Raw genomic sequence first — 22,628 nt, forward strand, 5'->3', positions numbered from 1 at the left:
CAACAGAAAACAACTCAGCACCATCCTCTGTATGACAGCCCCTCAAATACTTGAAGATGGTCAGTCATATCCCCTCTCAGTCTTCTCCTCTTCAGGCTAAACATACCCAGCTCCTTCAACCTTTCCTCATAGGACTTGGTTCTATGATTCTATTTAGGGGTGCAGAGGCAGAGAATGAGAAATCCCTGGAGATCCCTTGAGGTTTTTAAACAGAGGCTAGATGGCCATCTGTCAGCAATGCTGATTCTATGACCTTGGGCAGCTCATGAGAGGGTGGGCACCTTGGCCATCTTCTGGGCATGGAGTAGGGGTCACTGGGGGTGTGTGGGTGGGAGGTAGTTGTGAATTTCCTGCATGGTGCAGGGGGTTGGACTAGATGACCCTGGTGGTCCCTTTCAGCTCTATAATTCTATTCAACAAAACTGATGAACGTGATCCAGTGGTACCAGCTCTTCAAGCTCGGGGGGGGGGGGAATTCTGACTGTTTCCACCAAATGTGCCAGCATAGTGCCACAGCTTGATCTATTGTAAATTAGAGAACAACACAGTTGAAGGGGCCCACCTCTGGTGCCCCCCCGCTGCCCCCTTGCCTCTTAGTGCCCCCCTAGGTAATCCCATCGCCCCCCCGGGGGGGTGCTGCCCACTTTTTGGAAACCACTGCTCTACATTCACCGCTGATATTCAGAAGTAGTCTCATAGCCCGGAGGTGGCCACGAGCGATATAAGCCGGACGAACGGGCAAACACCGTCTGAAAACAGGTGTATTCTTGGGTTGCAAGGTGTGTGGCTAGGCAAGAGCTTTGTCTTTTTTAAACTGGCGTGCCTTCTCCTTGATGACATTCCTGGCTGAGAAGCCAAGGACGATTGCCAGAAGTCAAGGATCAGGCCGCCCAGTGCAGTGAAACACCTTTGGGAAGTTCACAAACAGGGGAGGTGTGAACCGCAACTCCCAGCCTCACAATCAGTCAACATATTATAACACGTGTGTGTGTGGGGGGGCTGCATCTGGCCCCGATTCCTACACTGTGTAAAACGCAAAGCCTTCCTCTACTTTAGAGGAAGAGGGGCTTAAGCTGGAGAATGGCTGCATCCAACCGGGGGTTGCCAAAATTACTTAACCAACCAACATATTCTTTAAGATTTACACCTACAAGTCCGTGCGTGTGTGCATACACAAACACACAGGAATTATCTAATGGTGGAGATTGTTATACAATTTTGTAATGCATGCTCCAAGAAAACCTTGCCTTAAAAACTTTTCACTCCTTCCAGAAAGAAAAAAACATGCAGGTTTTTTTTTAATGCTCCCCCAAATTTCTGTTTTTTCCCTACTGGAGAAACAGCAAATACCCTGAGATGTTTTTATACATTTGGAGAGAGAAAAACATTGTCAATAAGCATTTCACTCATTCCCAAAGAGAAAATCATTCACAGGTGTTTGGTTTTAGTCGCCCCCCCCCCATTTCCCAATTTTTCCATGGGAAAAAGTCCTCTGTGGGGGTGGAGGGAAAACCCTGTTCTCCCTTCAAATTCTTCCTCCCCCCCCCCCCCGGCCTTCACTTCTCTATGCAATGCCACAAATGAACACATGAAACTTACACTGAATCAGACCCTCCCTCGGTCCATCAAAGTCAGTATTGTCTACTCAGACTGGCAGCAGTTCTCCAGGGTCTCAGCAGGGGTCTTTCACATCACCTAATTGCCTAGACCCTTCAACTGGAGATGCCAGGGATTGAACCTGGGACCTTCTGCATGCCAAGCAGAGGCTCAACCACTGAGCTACGGCCCCTCCTGCCGGCTGCAGGAGCTCCCTGGAGTCTGTTCAAGTAGCCCCCAACAGACTACCTTGGAAAATGATTTAAAGCAGAGTCTGAGCCCTGGAAACATTCCTATCGCAGAGACTAGGTGCCCATCGGACAGCAATGCTGATTCTGTGAACTTAGGCAGATCAGGAGAGGGAGGGCAGGAAGGGTTGTGTCTGTGTTTGGCTCTCGTGGCCCTTTCTTACATGCCCAGGGAAATGCCGATCGCCACTTTGGGGTCAGGAAGCAATTTTGCTCCATGTCAGATTGGCCAGGGATCCTGGAATGGTTCCCCCCCCCCATTTTCTGGGCATGCAGTAGGGGGTCATTGGGGGTGTGGGTTGGGAGATAGTTATGAATTTCTTGCATTGAGCAGGGGGCTGGACTAGATGACCATTCCAACTCTATGATTCTCTAAACCACAGAGGAGTCTTCCTCGACCCACAGTGGCTGCAAGGACAGGAGAGCGCCTGTGCCCCCCCGCACATGCCCCATCACCCCAGCTGATCCTCTGCCCTAATAAGAACATAAGAAAAGCCATGCTGGATCAGACCATCAAATCTAGCAGGATGTTCACACAGTGGTCAACCAGGTGCATCTAGGAAGCCCACAAACAAGATGACTGCAGCAGCATTATCCTGCCTGTGCTCCACAGCACCTAATATAATAGTCCTGCTCCTCTGATCCTGGAAAGAACAGGCGTGAACACTTCTAGGCATGGAGTAGGGGTCACTGGGTGTGTGTGGGGGGGAGGTAGTTGTGAATTTCCTGCATTGTGCAGGGGGTTGGACTAGATGACCCTGGTGGTCCCTTCCAACTCTATGATTCTATGATTCTCAGTATGCATCATGACTAGTATTCCTCCCTCCATCTGGCCTTAAGGCTGGACCAGAAAAGCCTTGCTCACTGGGGCAAGAGGAAACTGACCTCTTCCTAGGGTGGAATGCAGCTGCACTGACGGAGCGATTGAAAGCCTTATAAAGGGGCCATGAAATGTCCCCCTCCCCTTTCACAGACAGCAGCACCAAGGCAAAGCCAGATCATTGCTACCAGATGATTAAGGGAAGGGGGGCTATGACTCAGTGGCAGAGCCCCTGCGCTGCGCACAGAACGCCCCGGCTTGAACCTCTGTCGAAGGATCTGGGGTGCTGGGCAGAGGCCCCAGAGGAGGCAATGCTCAGCAACACCAGCTGAAGTGCCCAACTCTGGCTCTTAAGTGGCTTCAGGTGGTCACAGGACAACCCAGAACACATGAACATGTGAAGCTGCCTTATACTGAATCAGACCCTTGATCCATTGAAGTCAGTACTGTCTACTCAGACCGGCAGCGGCTCTCCAGGGTCTCAGGCAGAGGTCTTTCACATCACCTCCTTGCCTAGTCACTTGAACTAGAGATGCCACTGGGGATTAAACCTGGGACCTTCTGCATGCCAAGCAGATGCTCTACCACAGAGCCACGGCCCCTCCCTGTTTCTCAAAACAAGGGGCTTGCACCGAATTCCCGGCATGCTTCAAACCCAGTTCCTGTGTAAATGCGGCAGAGTCACGGGACAACTCTCCCGTTTACAGAAATTGCTGAGAAAACTTGGAAACCAAGCCCACTTCCTCGCTGGCCTGGTTTTTTTGCTCCCTGTTTGTTATGACAGGCTGGCTACCCAGTTCCAGCCCAGCTTTAGGCACCCGTCTGTTATGACACGATTACACACTGGGTTGTGCACTCCACCCCGCCTCCAACGCTCAAAGCTAATTCCGAGAAAGAAGGGAAGGAAGGAAGACACACATGCGAACACGCACACACACAGCTCTGGAAAAACCTGCTTGCCCCCCCCTCCACACCAAGCTTCACCAGCCCACCCCCTAATGATCTGCAAACCTGAGCGGATCTGTCCCTAACACCCACAGGTCAACCCTTCCCCCGCCACCTCAAACCTACTTTTTAGGTCTGGAATTTCACAGAGAACTTGGTTTTAAAATAAAACAACATGTTTCTAGCCCCTAGAGGCTGAATATATGGCAAAAAGCACACGGATAATGCTTGAAGGAGGAGTTGATTTTTATATGCCGACTTTTTCCACCACTTAAGGGAGACTCAAACCGGCTTACAATCACCTTCCCTCTCCCTCCTTATAACAGGCACCCTGTGAGGTAGGTGGGGCTGAGAGAGCTCTAACAGAGCTGTGACTTGCCAAAGGTCACCCAGCTGGCTTCGTATGTAGGAGTGGGGAAACAAATTAAGTTCACCAGGTTAGCCTCCTCCGCTCATGTGGAGGAGTGGGAAATTAAACCCGGTTCTCCAGATCGAAGTCCACCACTCTAAACCACCGCTCTTAACCACTAAAACACGCTGGCTAAGCATCTAATCCTGGGGGGAAAGGGGGGGTTGAATCAATTTATCAGGATCCTGGACTCTCCCCCAAAGTGGCAGAAGCAGAATACATTTACACAATGAAGTAAAACTTTTCAGGGAGCAGAAATTCAAAATTCAGGGCAGCCCCACCTATTAATGAAAGGTTGTTAACAAGCATTTACTTGGTCACCTGTGGCGAGTCAATATGGGCCCCAGGTGACCAGGCAAGCTCTGATTTTCTTTTCTAGAAGGGAAAAAGAAAACAGCCCCACAGACTGCAGGAGTTACAGTTCCTGTAGAAGTCAACTTCCACCGTTCAAGCAGGAAGAGGGAAACCAGGTTTTGCAGTGTTTGGGGGAGGATTGCTCCCTGCCTGGTTCCCCAGCTCCGCTCTCTACAGCCTAAAAAGAAAGCAGAAATAAGACCCACCTATCCTACAGTCCTCTGCACAGGAAGGGAAGGACGAGGTCTCCAAACAAGGCAGTTTTATCTGAACGGCTGCATGAGCGCTAAGGCTAAGCTGGGCTATGTGAAATACTGGCAAGGCCTCTGAACACATGCAAAGTGTGTTTCCTTCCCTGCTGTGCAACCAGAGTTGTTTGGGGCGGGGGAGAGAAGCTTTCAAGCCCCACACAACAGATACTTCAAATGCCACGGCAGTTAACAGTCTGGACTGATGTCTGCTTCATAAGAACATAAGGAAAGCCCTGCTGAATCAGACCAAGGCCCATCAAGTCCAGCAGTCTGTTCACACAGCGGTCAACCAGGTGCCTCTAGAAACCCCACAAACAAGACGACTGCAGCAGCATTTATCCTGCCTGCTTTCCACAGCACCTAACATAACAGGCCTGCTCCTCTGAGACTGGAGAGAATAGGGATGCATCATGACTAGTATCCATTTTAACTAGTAGCCATGAACACCCCTCTCCTCCATGAACATGTCCACTCCCCTCTTAAAGCCTTCCAAGTTGGCAGCCATCACCACATCCTGGGGCAGGGAGTTCCACTATTTAACTATGCATTGTGTGAAGAAATACTTCCTTTTATCGGTTTTGATAACTTCAGGCACCGAGTCCGCAGCCCTGCAAACACATCAAGCGCCCTCACCAAGTGGCTCAGTGGGAGCCCCCCGAGGGGGGGGGGAGAAGCAGGCAGCTCACTGCTCCATGGTGGAGCATGTGCTTACTAGGCCAAAGGTCCTTGGGTCAACCTCCAGTGGAAGAAAGATCCTTGGTAGCCAGGGATGTGAAAGGCCTTCAGTCCCGGAGACCTGAGTTCGGTGGTCCAGGGGTGTGTGATGGGCTATAAGGAAGCTCCAGGTGTGTGGGATCTGTGATGCCGTTGTGGAATCCTCTCCCCAGGAAGGCTACAGGGCTTGCTCGCACGAGGCAACTACCTTGGCAGGGCTCGGATGCTGCTGCAGGGAGGGGCTCCCGCCGCCTGCCAGGCTGGCAAAACTGTGAACTTCAGCATGGTTCTGAGCACAGCACATTCCAGCCCTCTGGAAGCTGGGCTCCGAAATGGCTACCGCAGATCCGCTGGCACTCCCTCCCCCACCCCCAGCTGCTGCTGCAGACCCTTTCCTTGCTTGAGATTGTATACAGCTAAGCAAAAATACAGCACAGATACCAACAGCGAACTGTGGAGAAACAAAGGTATCAAGCTCACAATAGTAATGCAAAAAGTGCTCTATTATTTACAAGTGCAAGCTTGTATACAAGATAGTATACAAGCGACAAAAAGCTCACGGGCCACCCCACTGGGCGCCTGCCCTGCCCTGCGTGGGATGCAGACAGGGTGGCAAGGGGCTACAGGAGGGCACACACCCTCACCTTCCACTCCCTCCGTGCGCACCTTGAGAGGTCAAAAGCCACATGCTCTGGAGCGGCCATCCCATGAATGTAGCCAGGGGAACCACATAAGCTTCTTGGTCAGGATTCTCCTAAAGCCACCCGGCTTCTTGGCCCAGGCCCAGCCAGCTCAGGCCTGTGTGCTTGGCAAATGATGCCGCAAAACATTTCGCCGCTGCTGAAATTTTATTCCTTTTATTTCTCCTTTTATTTCCACCCCCCACACTAAGTTAACTACTACCACAGGGTGCAAGGAAGGAGGGCCAACTCCTGATTTGCTGCCAAACTCCACAGCAACCAAACTCCTATTGGACATAGAATTGGGGGGGACCACCAGGGTCATCTAGTCCAACCCCCTGACAATGCAGGAAATTCACAACTACCTTCCCCCCACACACCCCCAGTGACCCCTACTCCATGCCCTGAAGATGGCCAAGATGCCCTCCCTCTCATGAGCTGCCTAAGGTCATACAATCAGCATTGCTGACAGATGACCATCTAGCCTCTGCTTAAACACCTCCAGGAAAGGAGAGCTCACCACCTTCCGAGGAAGCCTGTTCCACTGAGGAACCGCTCTGTTCGAAAATTCTTCCTAATGTCTAGATAAAAACTCTTTTGATTTAATTTCAACCTGTTGGTTCTGGCCCGACACGAAACGGAGGCAATCCTTCCCTGCTTATAGGAAAAACCGAGAAGAACCCAAAGTTCCAAAAAGAAATGAGGTTTCCTCATCAGACAGGAACAGGAACCATCCTCCAAACACAAGGTTAAAGCCTCGCCTTTTGGCAGCAGGATTCAGACAGCAATTTCCCCCAAGCACTCAAAGACGCACCTGCCCCTTCGGCCTGTAAGGAAGGCTGGTGGCGTTACTGCCACGAGGGAGATGAGGAGGCCGAGGGGAAGAAGACATAGCGGTGTGAGATTTGGACCGGCGAGCTCTGGCTCACAGCCTGCGCTCTCGGCAAAGAGAGCCGGAGAACAGCACCCTTCTGCAGCTCCATGAAGCAGCAATGACTAACAGGCACCTGTGGGCACACAGGATGGTTAAGCATTCTTTGTGGACTAGTAACATGTGGAGCCTGTGTGTGAAAAGCTGCTCGAGAAAGAGGAGGAACAGTAAGGGCAGGCTGAAACTGTTGCCTGTGGGCTGGCAATGCAAAATTGCCAGAACGACTTGAGAGGGGAGGGCGCGAAGCAGACTCCGGCGCAACCAGAAAGGAGCAAAATCAATTATCGTGAAAAACTCACACCATTTTCATCGATATTGGCGAGCTTGCAAAGGCCTAAGGCGAGCAATCCCAAACTCAGGCCGAAGCGGCGTGGAGAGAAGGGAGCAGAAGATCACTACGGACCGGCTGGCTTTGGGATCTGCACATTGCAAAAATTTTCCAGAAGGCAAAAAGAACGAACTGTCCACAGACAAGCCCCACACATTACCAAAAAGGAGACAAACAAGAGGTCGGGACATGTGTGCTATTTCCCAGCCACCTTGCGTCCCTGCCAGGCCACAGAGGGACACTCAAGCCAAGAAGGGCCATGCTTGCTGAACCAAGGGCCCAGAGGCAGACTCGTTTTGGGATGTCACAACCGCCCTCTGGCTCGGGTGACGCCATCGGGCTGCGGTTACGACAGGGCCCTGGCACCAGCGAGCGAGAGGAGGGACAACTCGCGGGGGATGAATACAGGTCTGCCTGGCTGCTGGAGAAAATCACTGGACAGAGGCTGTGGGGGAAGGTTTAAATATAGGGTGGGGCTGGAAAAAATACACAAATAAGAGCCGCACTCGCCTGGGCCAGCCTTCGCCTTTCCTGCAGAGGCAGCACCGAGGCGGCGGCAACACAGCAACGGGATCTTTGCTAATTCCTAGACACCCGAAGGAAACACGACGGCATTCAGACTGGCCTAGGCCACGCGGAGGCCTGAAGCAGCACCCGGCCACCGGATTGGCCCACAACACGTGCACCGGCAGCTCCACCACAGACTTCTCATCTGGGATCTGGTGGGCTCGGGCACCTGCTGCCTCAAAGAGGATGCTGTGTGCGATGGGGCCACGCAACAACGCTCGCGTGCAGCCTCCCAAGGGGCCGCATTTTGCTCCAGCCCCAGGGGAGAGTCCACTTTGCCCCATGGCCTGCAGGTGGGCCAGTCTGGGACAGCTCTCCCTGTTTCTCAACCCATCCCCATCACCTGTTAGAGGGGAGGCTTCAATCCCACCTACCTGGCACCCAAATGGTTAGTGTTTCCCCATCTTCTGAGGATTGAGCAAATACTTAGAATACAAAAGAAGAAAAGAGCTGGTTTTTTATATGTCGACTTTCTCTGCCACTTAAGGGAGAATCAACCTGGGTTACAATCACCTTCCCTTCTCCTCCCCACAACAGACACCCTGTGAGAAAGGTGGGGTGGAGAGAGTGTGACTAGCCCAAGGTCACCCAGCTGGCTTCATGTGTAGGAGCAGGGAAACAAATCCAGTTCACCACATTAGTCTCTGCCACTCATGTGGAGGAGTGGGGAATCAAACCTGGCTCTCCAGATCAGAGTCCATCTCTCCAAACCACTGCTCTTAACCACTACACCACGATGGTTAGTGTTCTCCCCGACTTCTGAGGATTGAGCAAATGCTTAGAAGACAATAGCAGGACATTTTGTCATTTAAGGTCAGTCTCACAGACCGTACACGTACACAACGACCCGCCGTGCATCAGACAAGGCTTTGGGCTGGCGCTTTAAAAACATACCGTTCCTCAAAGTTTGCGTCCTTGCTTTAACGGGCAACGGCCATATTTGGTTTAGTAAGCCGCCTGGCGAGTTTATAAAACCAGGCAGGGACTTCGATTTACAAATAAGCCCCAGTGCAATGGGTGAAGACTTCAAGGCAACTCCAAAGCGCTTTTATCAGAGCAGCACTGATCCACTGCAGGAGGAAGAAGGAGTTGGTTTTTATATGCAGACTTTCTCTACCACTTAAGGGAGACTCCAACAGGCTTACAATCACCTTCCCTCTCCACAACAGACACCCTGTGAGGTAGGTGGGGCTTAGAGAGCTGTGACTAGTCCAAGGTCACCCAGCTGGCTTCATGTGCAGGAGTGGGGAAGCAAACCCAGTTCACCAGATTAGCCTCCGCCGCTCATGTGGAGGAGTGGGGAGTCAAACCCGGTTCTCCAGATTCCACCGCTCCAAACCACCGCTCTTAACCACTACACCACGCTGGCACTTCCCGGTCTCAGATCGTGCTTGGAGAGGCCTCGGCCATGCCCCCTCCTCTCCCACAACTCAGGAAAGGCTGAGAAGGCATCCCGAAACGGCAGACGCTGAACTGCAGTTCAGGCCAGAGAGCTGCTCTGTCACTTGGGGGAACCTGACTCTGGTCCTCGAGGCCAGGCCCAGCCCTCCGCGAGCAACAGCAGCAGAACACAGGAACAAACCAAAGTTTGGACGCATGACGGGGTGCCACAGCCACTCCTAGCTCACCCTTGTGTGGCACACGCAGATTCAAACACCCGCTAGTCACATTCACACCTATGCCAGCAGGTAGACTGCGTGAAAAGGCCCTTAACCTCTGTAGAAAGGCCAGGGTGCTTCTCAAGGGCCCAGGCACCAATTTCACATCTGCAAGACCATCAGCCTTCGTCCTGACCTGTCGGACGGCCACGTGGCTGCAAAGCCACAAGTACACCACGGTAGTGGACATTCTGAGGTCACTGTCCACCTCGCAGAGACGCAGCAGAGCCTGACGTGCCTACAGCCAGCTGCATGGGGGGAGGGGGGTTTAATCATAGAGTTAGAAGGGACCTCCAGGGTCATCTAGTCCAGCGCCCTGCACAATGCAGGAAATTCACAACTGCCTCCCCCCCACACCCCCGGTGACCCCTACTCCATGCTCAGAAGATGGCCAAGATGCCTTCCCTCTCATGATCTGCCTAAGGTCACAGAATCAGCATTGCTGACAGATGGCCATCTAACCTCTTCTTAAAAACCTCCAGGGAAGAAGAAGAGTTGGTTTTTCTACACCGACTTTCTCTACCACTTAAGGAAGAATCAAACCTTACCTTCCCCTCCCCACAACAGACACCCTGTGAGGTAGGTGGGGCTGAGAGAGCTCTAAGAGAACTGTGACTAGCCCACGGTCACCCAGCTAGCTTCGTATGTAGGAATGGGGAATTGAACCGGGTTCTCCAGATTAAAGTCCATTGCTCCAAACCACCGCTCTTAACCACTACACCATGCTGGCTCTTTACCTCCCGAGGAAGCCTGACCCATCGAGGAACCGCTCAGTTAGGAAATTCTTCCTAAGGTCTGGACGGAAACACTAGGCAGGACACGGACGAGGGGGAGCAGGCCCCCATCTTCATGAGCAAAGTGAGCCCCACACCATCTCCCACTCCTCATGAAGCATCTGACACAGCAAAGGTATTCCCAAACCAAAGAGTGAGAGCCGCACTTCAGAGAAGTGCACCCCCGTTGCCCCCACACACCCTTTCGGCTTCGCCCCAACTGAGCCAGAAGCAGCCGTGGCGTGAATGAGACTGGGCCTCAGCCGATCAGCGCTGCAAGCATGGAATTTAGCCTTAACCTCCTCTCCAGGCTTCGGGTAACCCACACCCCAGGGTTAAAAATAGACCCACGAGGCGGCGGCTGCACCATCAGGAGTCTGGCGAGCAAGACGCGGCTGTTGACTGGGGAGGGCACAAGGACGGGCCCCAAGCAAAACAGGGTAGAGAGAAGAGATGGGGTCTTTCTGCTTTGGAGATATCACACACACACACCCTCCGGAAAGAGAAGCAACAAGGCGGACTTTTCCCCCTGTTTAAGCTTTGGTTCTTCTTTCCAAGAGTTCACACCCACCCACCCAATAAAGGCCTCAGAAAGGCAACGGCTTGGCCCCCTCACCCCCAAGTTAATCCAGGGTCTCTGCCACTGGGGGTCACAGACGCAAGCAGAAGCCAGATTAGCTGTAGGTGCCCTGTGGGGGGGGCATAGGGATGCCTTCTCTTTCCTCTTCAACACCAACCCCCCAGCAGGCGAGTCACCGAATTCATCGACTGGCCCGGGATTGGGGGTTGGGGGTTGGAGAGTGAGTCAACCATTCCTGTCTTGGTGCACGTGTGAAAGGCTACCCCGGCCAGCCCAGAAGTCAGGCAGCAGGCCGGCACAAGCGCTGCCACGTCAACCCTGCTTCACCAGTGGCAGGGTGTCTGAGCCAGCTGGCGTCCACAGAGGAGACTGCGAGCTTCCAAGTTATGCAGGCGGGGGAAGGATAGCATTCAGGAGGTGTTTCTGCATTATTTTTCAATGCTAAAAAATAAAGATGCATCTGCCAACGCAACCCAGAACAGGCTCCGCGACACCCTCAACCAGCTATGGATTTGCAGTAACCAGCCCCGAAGAAGAGTTCTGTGTAACCCGGAAGCCTGCTCCAGCCTTCATTTTTGAGTAAGCGCCAGCCTGCCAGTAATGCACGACAGCCCACATCCTGCAAACTCCCTGCTGCGGGTCGGGGCCACCTCAGCCCAGGCCTAGGGGGGAATTTCCTAAAAGGACACCCCCCTCCTGCCAAGAGAACAGCTGTTCTTCTGGACTCCTGGTTCCCCCAGTCTGCCCCCCTCCCCAAATGATGGGAGACTGCCCATCAAAGAAGGGTTAACACTGAATTACCAGGTCACCTTTCTTCTCTCTTATCCCCCTCCTCAAAAAACCCAACCTGATCCTTCACAGTGAGAAGGGTGGGGTCTCCCCCTCTGAGCCCTCCCATCCACCCTCACCTTTCCCTTTAGCCAAGCCTCCCTATTTCAATCAACCCCCAGCCCCCCAAAGGAAAGCTGCAAAACCCCATATCAGTAGGAAGCCCCCGCCCCGCATCGGCTGCCACCAAAAAGGGTCCCCCCTTGCTGATTCTATGACCTTAGGCAGATTATGAGAGGGAGGGCATCCTGGCCATGGAGTAGTGGGTATCTGGGGGTGTGTGTGTGGGGGGGGTGGGAGGTAGTTGTGAATTTCCTGCATTGAGCAGGGGGGTTAGACTAGATGACCCTGGTGATCCCTCCCAACCCTATGATTCCCTGAAGCATCCCTGTCAAACCAATTTTCCACTATGGTGTGGGGGAAATGGGGGTTCTCTCCAACCCTTTTTTTTTGTTCTACTCATCCCCCCCTTCAAGCTAAAACCCTGACCCGCCCCTCTCGGCAATTCATGTGGCCCTCCCATTTGCAGGGATGGTGGCGGTGGCGTGTGTGTGTGGGGGGTCTCCAGCTTAGGAGCACCTCTTTCAACACCTCCTTTATTCTTCTCCTGCACCCCAATATACGAAGGGGCTCCCTAGATCTCCTCGGCCCCCCTCTCAGAGCCAGGGGGAGACTCGTAGTGGGGGGGGGGCTGTTTCCTGGCATCCCACCCCTCTCTTCGAAGCATTCTCCCACTATTGACGAGGGAGGGGAAGCTTTTTGTGCTGGGGTGTGTGTGTGTGTTGGTGGTGGAATCTCCTTTTCCCTCCTCCTGTCCTGGGTCCCCCCCATACGAAGAAGGGGGGAGGGGCTCTCTTGTCATTTCTGCGGGGGGTGGGGTGCAACGACAGCAACCTGCCTTCCCACAGCACCTTCCTGACCAGGCCCTCCCCCCCCATACATTATATTTGGGGCCGCTTCTCCCCCCCAAAAAAAGATTTAGGTGGGGTTTCTCCCTCTCCCCATGAAGTCTGCTTTTATTTTCTTCGAGTGCGGAGGAGAGAAGAAACCGGAAGAAACTTGCAGGGGGGGGGGACAGCTGCTTTCCCTCCCTTTGAACCCCCCCTCCCCAAATCTTCCACCATACCTTCGACGGCTGCTTACTGTGCCCCCCCCCCAAATTCCTCCTTCACACCCCTTATATTTTGGGGGTGGGGAAGAGCCCCCCTCCCCACCTTGTGTGTGGGGGACACTTGCTTCCCCCCTTGAACCCCCCTCCCCAAATCTTCCGCCATACCTTCGACGGCTGCCCACTGGACCCCCCCCCCAATTCCTCCTTCAGACCCCTCATATTTTGGGGGTGGGGAAGAGCCCCCTCCCCACCTTGTGTGTGGGGGACACTTGCTTCCCCCCTTGAACCCCCCTCCCCAAATCTTCCGCCATAACTTTGACGGCTGCCCACTGGACCCCCCCATTCCTTCTTCAGACCCCTCATATTTTGGGGGTGGGGAAGAGCCCCCTCCCCACCTTGTGTGTGGGGGACACTTGCTTCCCCCCTTGAACCCCCCTCCCCAAATCTTCCGCCATAACTTTGACGGCTGCCCACTGGACCCCCCCATTCCTTCTTCAGACCCCTCATATTTTGGGGGTGGGGAAGAGCCCCCTCCCCACCTTGTGTGTGGGGGGCACTTGCTTCCCCCCTTGAACCACTCCCCACCCCAAATCTTCCGCCATACCTTCGACGGTTGCCCACTGGACCCCCCCCCCCAATTCCTTCTTCAGACCCCTCATATTTTGGGGGTGGGGAAGAGCCCCCCTCTCCCTCCTCACCTTGCGTGGGTGGGGGGACACTTGCAAGGGGGGGGAAACAGCTTCTTTCCCCCCCCTTGAACCACCCTCCCCAAACCTTCGACGGCTGGCGGGGGAGGGGGAGTCGTCCAGTCTGCCCACTGGACCCCCCCCCCAATTCCTCCTTCAGACCCCTCATATTTGGGGGGGATAGCCCCCCTCCCTCCTCTCCCCCCCCCCACCGACCCACCTTGCGTCCCTGGTAGGCCTCGAAGGCGCGGAGGGCCGACTCGGTGAGCTTGACGTGGAAGACGGAGACGCGGGTGCCGCGGCCCAGCCGCCCGCACGACAGCGCGTAGCCCCGCTCCGCCAGCGCCGCCATCTTGAGAGCCTCCGGCGGCGGCGGCGGCAACGGCAGCGGCGGAGGGGCCCCGGGCACGCCCCCTCATCTATTATGCAGCAGCCCGCCCACTCTCGCTCTCCCTCTCTCCCCCTCGGCACGCCCCCATCCTTGGCCGCCGACGTCACCGCCGTGCGCGGCCGCCGCCGCCAAGCACGCCGGGAAATGGAGTCTCTTCCTCTCTCTCTCTCCCCTCCGCACGAAACTTAAAGAAAGCTTCCTGCCCATGCGAAGTCCCTAGCGTTAGCTTAAATAACCCAGCAGAGAATATTTATATAGGGCTTTACAAACTATATTATCAAAGTTAGTAGTTGATTTTTTTATTTTTTTTTTACTATTTGGTTGTTATAATTGCAAGAAAAGACCGTCGTGCTAGGAAAAGCGGAGGGCAGCAGGAAAAGAGGAAGACCCAACAAGAGATGGATGGACTCTATAAAGCTTGGGTTCCCAACCTTTTTTTTGCAAGAAAAGACCGTCATGCTAGGAAAAGCGGAGGGCAGCAGGAAAAGAGGAAGACCCAACAAGAGATGGACGGACTCTATAAAGCTTGGGTTCCCAACCTTTTTTTGGCCATGCCCCACCTAAGCATCTCTAAAATCCTGATGCCCCCCACCCGACATATAATTCTTATTATTCAAATAGTGAACTCCTATTCACGTGGAGGAAGTCTTAAAAGGCCATTTACCTGGTCTACACCAGCTTTCAAACTGCCCCCTGTGGGGCCTGTGCCCCACGTTGGGAACCACTGCTATAAAGGAAGCCACGGCCTTCAATTTGCAAGATCTGAGCAAGGCTGTGAAGATAGGACATTTTGGAGGACTTTGATTCATAGGGTTGCCATGAGTCGTAAGCGACTTGACGGCACTTAACACACACACACAATTGCAAGTACAAGTGATAAACGCAGTAACAGTTACCGAACATTAATCGGCATCTAATGGCTGGGACATTAAATATCATCTGATGATCTCTTAGATAAGTTTAACATTAGTGATGGGGACAAAAATGTATCACTGTGTTGTAGCTTGGACTCTATGGCATTGAAGTCCCTCCCCTCCCCCAAACCTGCCCTCCTCAGGCTCCGCCCCCAAAACCTCCCCCTGGTAGCAAAGAGGGACCTGGCAACCCTAAAAATAGCCCTCTAAAAAGTCATATAAAACAATATCCCAAATTTCCTAAGACGCCACTAGAGTGTAAACATAAACTACAACTGCCAAGCAGATGAAATAAAGACCCAGTTTGATATTGGGACAGAATGTGTTTCTATAAATTATTGTATTTGTTGTGAAAATGTTTATACCCTACCTTTCCCTTTACGGCTCAAGGCGTCTTACGATTAAAGACAGAAGCACAATTCAATCAATTATGAATGAACCTAAAACTACCTCTCACTAGCCACAAGGCACCCTCTACAGAGACATAAACATAGTAACCAGACCCCACAGCAAGCTTAGATGTCAACATTGCTATCATGTACACCAAACCAACTCAGTCACAGGGCTTGATGACCTCAGCTACACTGTTCTCGAGCCTGGCTCATCCTCCAACGAGATTTAGGCCTTCGTTATGCTCTTTAACTCTCTACGCTGGGCAAACAGGCCAATTGGGTAGGAATAAACGGACACAAATCTGACATTTAAAATTCATTATTCACACAAACAGTGGGGGAAACATTTTAGTCTAACCGGGCTGTGGTTGAACTAAAATGAAGAATGTTACACTCCTATCTGGGATGGTCGTCCTCTTCCACCGAATGCGCAGGTTTGGAAGGCACACACATGGAGCGGTGAGGGAGGAAGGGGACACCCGCCTAGCCAGCCAGATCAGCCAAATCAACCCTGGCGATCAACGGGGTGACAGATGTCACAGCCAGATCGCCCTCACATCCAGTTGAACTAAAAATTCAGCTAAAAGTTTTCTTGAAAGTGCAGCATTCAGTGAGAAATTGCTGAGCTAGAATTCATCAATGCAGCATGATTTAACAAATTAAGGACTTGAGATCCCCAAAACACTGATGCTAGTATCTTGCATATCCCAGCCCCTACAAAAGCCAGTTACTTCAGCTAAAACTGAGTGACTGAAGTCTCACACCTTCAACTCGCATGAGTGATTGAAACTCTAAACCCTCGGAGGTGTTTGAATATAATTTCTGAACAGGCTGACGAAGCTAATATTTCAGCGAAAATGCATTCTGGAAGTGGCGTTCCTGCCCGTGCTGGGACCCTCTCTTTGCTGGGACCTGCCCAGCTGCTCGGAGGGCTCTGTTCTCTATTTCTGGCTACTTACTCCTGCTGAGATTTGCCCAGCTGAACGGAGGACTCCGCTCCCCGCTTCTGGCCAGTCGGGTTCACGACCGATTTTTTGCCTCCATTGTGTTTCTTGTTACACCGGCTGTGCTCCGCTCTCCACGCTGCTGCCGCCAGGAGCTTCGTGACTGTTAAGAACTTCTCCGTTTGGTCTCGTCTGCCTTACAGCAAGTACACAGCTACACAAACGTAGATTTGACTGACCATTTGTTATGGACTTTAGATGATTTGTTCTAAGTTTCAATTGCAAGATTTGTATATTTGAATTGTGAACAATTATTAATTTGTATATTTGAATTGCATTATTACAGTGTTTTCGAATTTATTCACTGTGAGCCTTCGTGCGATTCTGTGACCGTAGGCAGATGATGAGAGGGAGGGCATTTTGTCCATCTTCTGGGCATGGAGTAGGGGTCACTGGGTGTGTGTGGGGGGGAGGTAGTTGTGAATTTCCTGAATTGTGCAGGGGGGTGGACTAGATGACCCCTGGTGGTCCCTTCCAACTCTATGATTCTATGAAAGTACAGGTTTTATATTTCCCCGTCTTGCCCATTGCTTTTGAGTATTTGCCCCGCAAAGGCCAAATCGCCCAGTTATAAACAGGCATTTACGGCTAGCATAAACACAAATACGCCGCCCGAGGCGGCTCACAAAGCCTGACCCCCACTGATGCCTAATGCGCAGGCGCGGTGTGCCGCAAAGGTCGCTGGGTAGCATTTTTTTCCCACTTGGAAATTCCCACTGGTCGGTTGACAGAATAATAAAAAGCGTGAAGGCCCCGAGATGATATGAAGTAAGAAAAAAATGTACGTAATTTAATATATACACTATAATTCCTCAATTACGGTACGTGCGTCTAGTTAAAAAGTTACCGTTAAAGGGCTTTTTTAAAAAGAGGGCCTCGCGGAGCGTGCTGGGTAATGGAGTGTTTTCCTCTTTCACCTTGTTGCTAGGCTGCGTGACGTATCAGGACGGCGAGGGGGAACGCCGTCATTTGCCCAAACGGTGATTGGACGACCGGCGCAGCTGATCACATGAGGTAATTTGATTGGTGAGTGGGGACGACGGGGTTTGGCTTCCCCCTCAGCCACTCCGCGGAAGGCGCAGGGAAGCCAGCCAAAGGCCTGGCGCCTCCCAGAATCCCACGCGCCGCGTCCAACCCCCTCGCAGCTCTTTCGGGCCGCCGCGTTGTTGATTGGCTCGTCAGCTTGGGCCAATGAGCGCGGTCGTTGCTTGGAGGTGGCAGAAGCGATGATGGGACTGGGAGCCCTGATGGGACCTGGGGGAGCCAGGTAAAAGGCCTGGTAGACCTCGGTGGGGGAGTGGGGGGGTTCAGTGCTGAGTAAAGGGGGCCTCTGAGCTGCTGCAGAGTACCTTTAAATGATGCTGGGGAAAGTGAGCCAGTGAGCATGGGTTCTCAGACCAAGAGGTTGTGCAGATCAAGCAAAAGCCACGTCATGCTTTACTGGGACCAACCAAAATGACCCCAAAGCAATGCATAGACTGCCTTTAGTGCAGGGTAAGGGTTTCTGAGCTTAAACAGTGTCTTAACTAAATGCTGGAACAGGAGCTTCTGAGCATGTGCTTATGGCATGCGCTGAGCTTAAACAGTGCCTTAAATAATGCTGGAACAGGAGCTTCTGAGCATGCGCTGAGGGCCATTTGTGGTGCAAGTTGAGCGGAAAGTAGTATTCACGGAAAGAAGAGCAACTGGGGACATCCAGGTTTCTTTCCTTCGTCCTGGCTATGTTCATTGTGTGAGATAAATCCTTGTTACTAAAATATTCTCTTGGGTAGAGATGTGAAGGCCCGGGGGGGGGGAATGGAATTGGGGGGAGGGAGAGCTCATCTGAACGTATGTAGTGTGTTGGATCTTAATAAAGAGGACCTGAAACCACCCACTCTGACCCAGGTGGGGCATGTGTGGTTTTCATTCTGCCCTGTTAGAAGAAAAAAGAGAAAAGGGGAATGAAATTCATCCTAGAAAACAGAAGCTGGGTACCCAAGGTTGGGTGGGTATAAATAAAACATATAGATAATGAAACTATAATTTATTTAAGTTGCCATGTCAAGATAAAAAAAATATTTTAAAAAACGTTAAAACAGCACAATGGCATTTCCTAAGGTTGATATACTATAACCACATGCCAGACTCATTTTGGCCTATTTGGCCTTCCTCAGTGGTCAACTGAAACCCATGTAAAACATGTGTGTGTGTGTTAAGTGCCATCAAGTCGCTTCCGACTCATGGCGACCCTATGAATGAAAGTCCTCCAAAATGTCCTTTCTTTGACAGCCTTGCTCAGATCTTGCAAATTGAAGGCTGTGGCTTCCTTTATTGAGTCAATCCATCTCTTGTTGGGTCTTCCTCTTTTCCTGCTGCCCTCAACTTTTCCTATCATGACGGTCTTTTCCAGTGACTCTTGTCGTCTCATGACGTGACCAAAATACGACAGCCTCAGTTTAGTCATTTTAGCTTCTAGGGTCAGTTCAGGCTTGATTTGATCTATAACCCACTGATTTGTTTTTTTGGCAGTCCACGGAATCCGCAACACTCTCCTCCAACACCACATTTCAAAGGAATCTATTTTCTTCCTATCAGCTTTCTTCATTGTCCAGCTTTCACACCCATACATAGTAATAGGGAATATGATGGCATGAATTAATCTAGTCTTGGTGGCCAGAGTCACATCCTTACACTTCAAAATCTTTTCTTGCTCCTTCATGGCTGCCATTCCCAGTCTCAATCTCCTTCTAATTTCTTGGCTGTAGTCTCCCTTTTGGTTGATGGTGGAACCAAGGAATAGAAAGTCTTGAACAATTTTAATTTCCTCATTGTCAACCTTAAAGTTGTGTAATTCTCCTGTAGTCATTACTTTTGTTTTCTTGATGTTCAGCTGCAGTCCTGCTTTGGCACTTTCTCTTTTAACTTTCAGCAGTAGTTGTTTCAAATCTTCACTATTTTCTGCCAATAATGTAGTGTCATCGGCATATCTCAAATTATTAATGTTCCTCCCTCCAATTTTCACTCCTTCATCTAAATCTAATCCTGCTTTCCTAATTATATGTTCTGCATATAGATTGAAGAGATAGGGAGATAAAATACATCCTTGTCTGACACCTTTGCCAATTGGAAACCATTCCGTTTCTCCATATTCTGTTCTAACTGTGGCCTCTTGTCCAGAGTACAGGTTGCGCATCAAAACAATCAGATGTAGTGGCACCCATTTCCTTTAAAACCAGCCATAGCTTTTCATGATCCACACAGTCAAAAGCTTTGCTGTAATCTATGAAACACAAGCTGATTTTCTTCTGAAATTCTCTCGTACGCTCCAGTAACCAGCGTATATTTGCAATATGATCTCTAGTGCCTCTTCCTTTTCTGAAACCAGCTTGAACATCAGGCATTTCCCATTCCATATATGGTAACAGCCTTTGCTGTAAGATTTTGAGCATCACTTTACTTGCATGAGAAATTAATGCAATGGTCCGATAGTTGTTGCAATCTTTGATGTCTCCTTTCTTGGGAATTGGAATGTAAATGGATCGTTTCCAGTCTGTGGGCCATTGTTTTGTTTTCCATATCTGTTGGCATATTCTTGTCAAGATTTTGATGGACACCGTTTCTGTGGCTTGAAATAGCTCTATTGATATCCCATCTGCTCCTGGTGATTTGTTTCTCCCGATTGCTCTCAATGCAGTTTTCACTTCACTTTCTAAAACTGTAGGTTCTTCTTCAAAAGATTCTTCTTGGAAAGAATCTTTTATCCTTTCATCTCTTCTGTATAGTTCTTCAGTGTATTGTTCCCACCTTTTCTTTATTTTGTCCTGTTCAGTTAATATATTTCCTTGCTGATCTTTCAGCATGCCTAACCATGCTTTAAATTTCCCTTTGATTTCTTGGATCTTGTGGAACAGATCTCTTGTTCTTCCTTTTTTGTTGTTCTCTTCTATTTCTTTACACTGGTTATTATAATAGGTCTCTTTGTCTCTACGTGCTAGTCGCTGGAACGTTGCACTTAGACTTTTGATTCTATTTCTGTCACCTTCTACTTTTGCTTCTCGTCTATCTCTGGCAATTTTAAGAGTTTCCTCAGACATCCATCGAGGTTTTTCTTTTCTTTTGGCTACAGGAATAGTCTTTGCACATTCTTCCTTGATAATATTTCTAGTTTCCACCCATAGTTCTTCAGGTTTACATTCACTTGAACTTAGTAATGCAAATCTGTTCCTTACATGGTCTTTAAACTCTTCCGGAATATTGCTTAGATTGTATTTTGGTGCTATGAATGTTTTGGTGTTTTTCTTAAGCTTTATCTTGATTTTCGATATTACCAATTCATGATCTGTACCACAGTCGGCTCCTGGTCTTGTTTTGGCCGAGAGAATAGAGCTTCTCCATCTTCTGCTTCCAATTATATAATCTATTTGATTTCTATACTGGCCGTCTGGTGATGTCCATGTATACAATCGTCTATTTGGTTGCCTGAAACATGTGTTTGCAATGAACAGATTGTTGTCTTCACAGAATTCTACGAGGCGTTCTCCTGCTTCATTCCGTGCTCCTAGCCCAAATCTGCCAACAACATTTGATTCTGCTTTGTTTCCTACTTTTGCGTTCCAATCACCTATGATTATCAGCATATCTTGTTTAGGTGTGTGATCAATTTCTTCCTGAACACTGGCATAAAAACTTTCAATTTCTTCCTCATCAGCATCTGTAGTTGGGGCATAAACCTGAAGGATGCTTATGTTGATAGGCTTTCCCTGAAGTCTGATTGATATTATTCGGTCAGACTTTGCATTATAGCTCCTGACTGCCTTTGCTACATCTTGCCTCACTATTAAAGCAACTCCGTTTCTTCTCTTTTTGTCATTCCCTGAATAAAACACTTTGTAATTTTCTGATTGAAAATGTCCTAATCCAGTCCACTTTAATTCACTTACTCCCAGGACTGAAATGTCCATGCGTTCCATTTCTTGTTTAACAATTTCAAGCTTACCCTGATTCATGCTTCTCACATTCCATGTTCCTATTATATGCGTCGAACAGCTTCGGACTTTCCTTTTGCATCTATTCATGTCAACCACTGAACGTCCTTTCGGCTTTAGTCCAATCGCATCATTAAGAACAGCGCTACTCGTACTTGTCCTCTGCTCTACCCCAGTAGCAGATTGAGTGCCATCCGACCTGGGGGTCCCATCTTCCAGCACTATATCTTTTTTCATTTTGGATTGTCTCATCATAGGGTTTTCAAGGTAAAGGTTGGTCAGAAGTGGTTTACCAGTGCCTTCTTCTGCGCAATACTAACCAGAGTTAGCCGTAGTGGCACTGCCGTTGTCTACGAAAGATCTTCCGCCAGTGTCACCTTCCACTACTGCTGCTGCCCAGTAGCTAACCTTCAGGGATTCCTCTACCCCCATCCCCATTGGAACTGCCTGTTCTCTTCTGCGGATGTGGCCATTGATCCCTTAAGGGGGTGGATGCATCTTTGTCTGGTGTCTCAGCTGTGACCATTCCGTCTTGAGTGACTCTGCTAGGAGTTTAGTCTCTTGATAGAGTCTAGACCCCTTACGGTATTGCTCTCAGCTTCCCTGACACTCACAAACCCCCTCACCACGTTAAGGTGTGCATCCAGAAGGGGGATGTAAAACATACACGCATATTTACTGATATATAAACATATACAGACAATATATATCAGACCAGCATGTATATAGGTTGTATTATATATTTCCAGTTATACAAACATTTGGTAAGATTGTCTCAAGTTGTTATACTGGGCTGTATATGTCTCCCATATAAAATGTGTGCAGTTATTCTCAGTTCTGAGAAAAATTTAAAAAATTGAATAAATGGAAGCAGAACAGGACATTCGTGTTCCTTTATTTCCACTAGAACTCAGCTTATTTTGAACTAAAAGCACACAGCATGTGTTTGGGAGGACCAGAGAATATCCCCAGTTGTGGCCATCCAATTTTTCTTTTCTCTCTTTCACAATCTTAAGATCTCTTCTCTGGATGCAGCCAGGGACTGCCTTCATCCTCTTCCGCCGTGGGATTGCCTCCATTTCCCCCATGATATGGGAACGGCCTCTGGCTCCCCGCATCTCACTAGACCCTGTGGGTGCCGGCCAGAGATTTCCAGGACAAGGGTTACCATGGAGTCACCAGCAGATCCGCACCAAAGCCCGGGGGAATGAATACCAACCATCAAACATTAAACGGAAACATAAACACGGCTGGATCAAACGCATCCGGACACCCAGCGGGATTGAGGTGATCCTCCGCCGTATGCTGAAGGGCAGGAAATCTTTGACACATTGATGGCTCGGGAGGGTTCGCTCCAAAAGAACAAAGCTGAAGGAAGAGCCAGAGAATTGCAAGCAAGCTGCTTTCTTTGCTTTGTTGGAGAAATGTGGTGGGCACTTCCACGCGCCAACCTTAGCCATAATCTGCCCTTTCAAGAGAAA

The 22,628-nt window shown here is 50.3% G+C and overlaps 2 protein-coding genes across 2 annotated transcripts in view; one reads left to right on the forward strand and one right to left on the reverse strand.

The window, feature by feature from the left end:
* The window catches only part of ELL (elongation factor for RNA polymerase II), a 47,149-nt gene extending 33,299 nt beyond the window's left edge, over positions 1-13,850 (reverse strand). The window contains exon 1 of the mRNA XM_056867514.1: positions 13,700-13,850. Within this exon, the coding sequence (XP_056723492.1) occupies positions 13,700-13,831 (132 nt within the window). The 5' untranslated portion in view covers positions 13,832-13,850. The remainder of the gene's footprint in view (positions 1-13,699) is intronic.
* Positions 13,851-17,409: 3,559 nt separating this feature from the next.
* On the forward strand, positions 17,410-22,546 carry MRPL34 (mitochondrial ribosomal protein L34). Its single transcript, XM_056867593.1, has 2 exons — positions 17,410-17,447; positions 22,164-22,546. The coding sequence occupies exons 1-2, from the start codon at positions 17,410-17,412 to the stop codon at positions 22,480-22,482; spliced, it is 357 nt and encodes a 118-aa protein (XP_056723571.1). The 3' UTR covers positions 22,483-22,546.
* Positions 22,547-22,628: the final 82 nt, after the last annotated feature.

Source organism: Euleptes europaea, chromosome 2, assembly GCF_029931775.1.
Source record: "Euleptes europaea isolate rEulEur1 chromosome 2, rEulEur1.hap1, whole genome shotgun sequence".
Lineage (NCBI taxonomy): Eukaryota > Metazoa > Chordata > Lepidosauria > Squamata > Sphaerodactylidae > Euleptes > Euleptes europaea.

Bases quoted from the DNA above. Each gene is read 5' to 3' on its own strand.
- MRPL34 (XM_056867593.1), top strand. From the start codon at position 17,410: ATGGGACTGGGAGCCCTGATGGGACCTGGGGGAGCCAG. The intron at 17,448-22,163 runs GTAAAAGGCCTG...CACAATCTTAAG, and splicing joins ATGGGACCTGGGGGAGCCAG to ATCTCTTCTCTGGATGCAGC.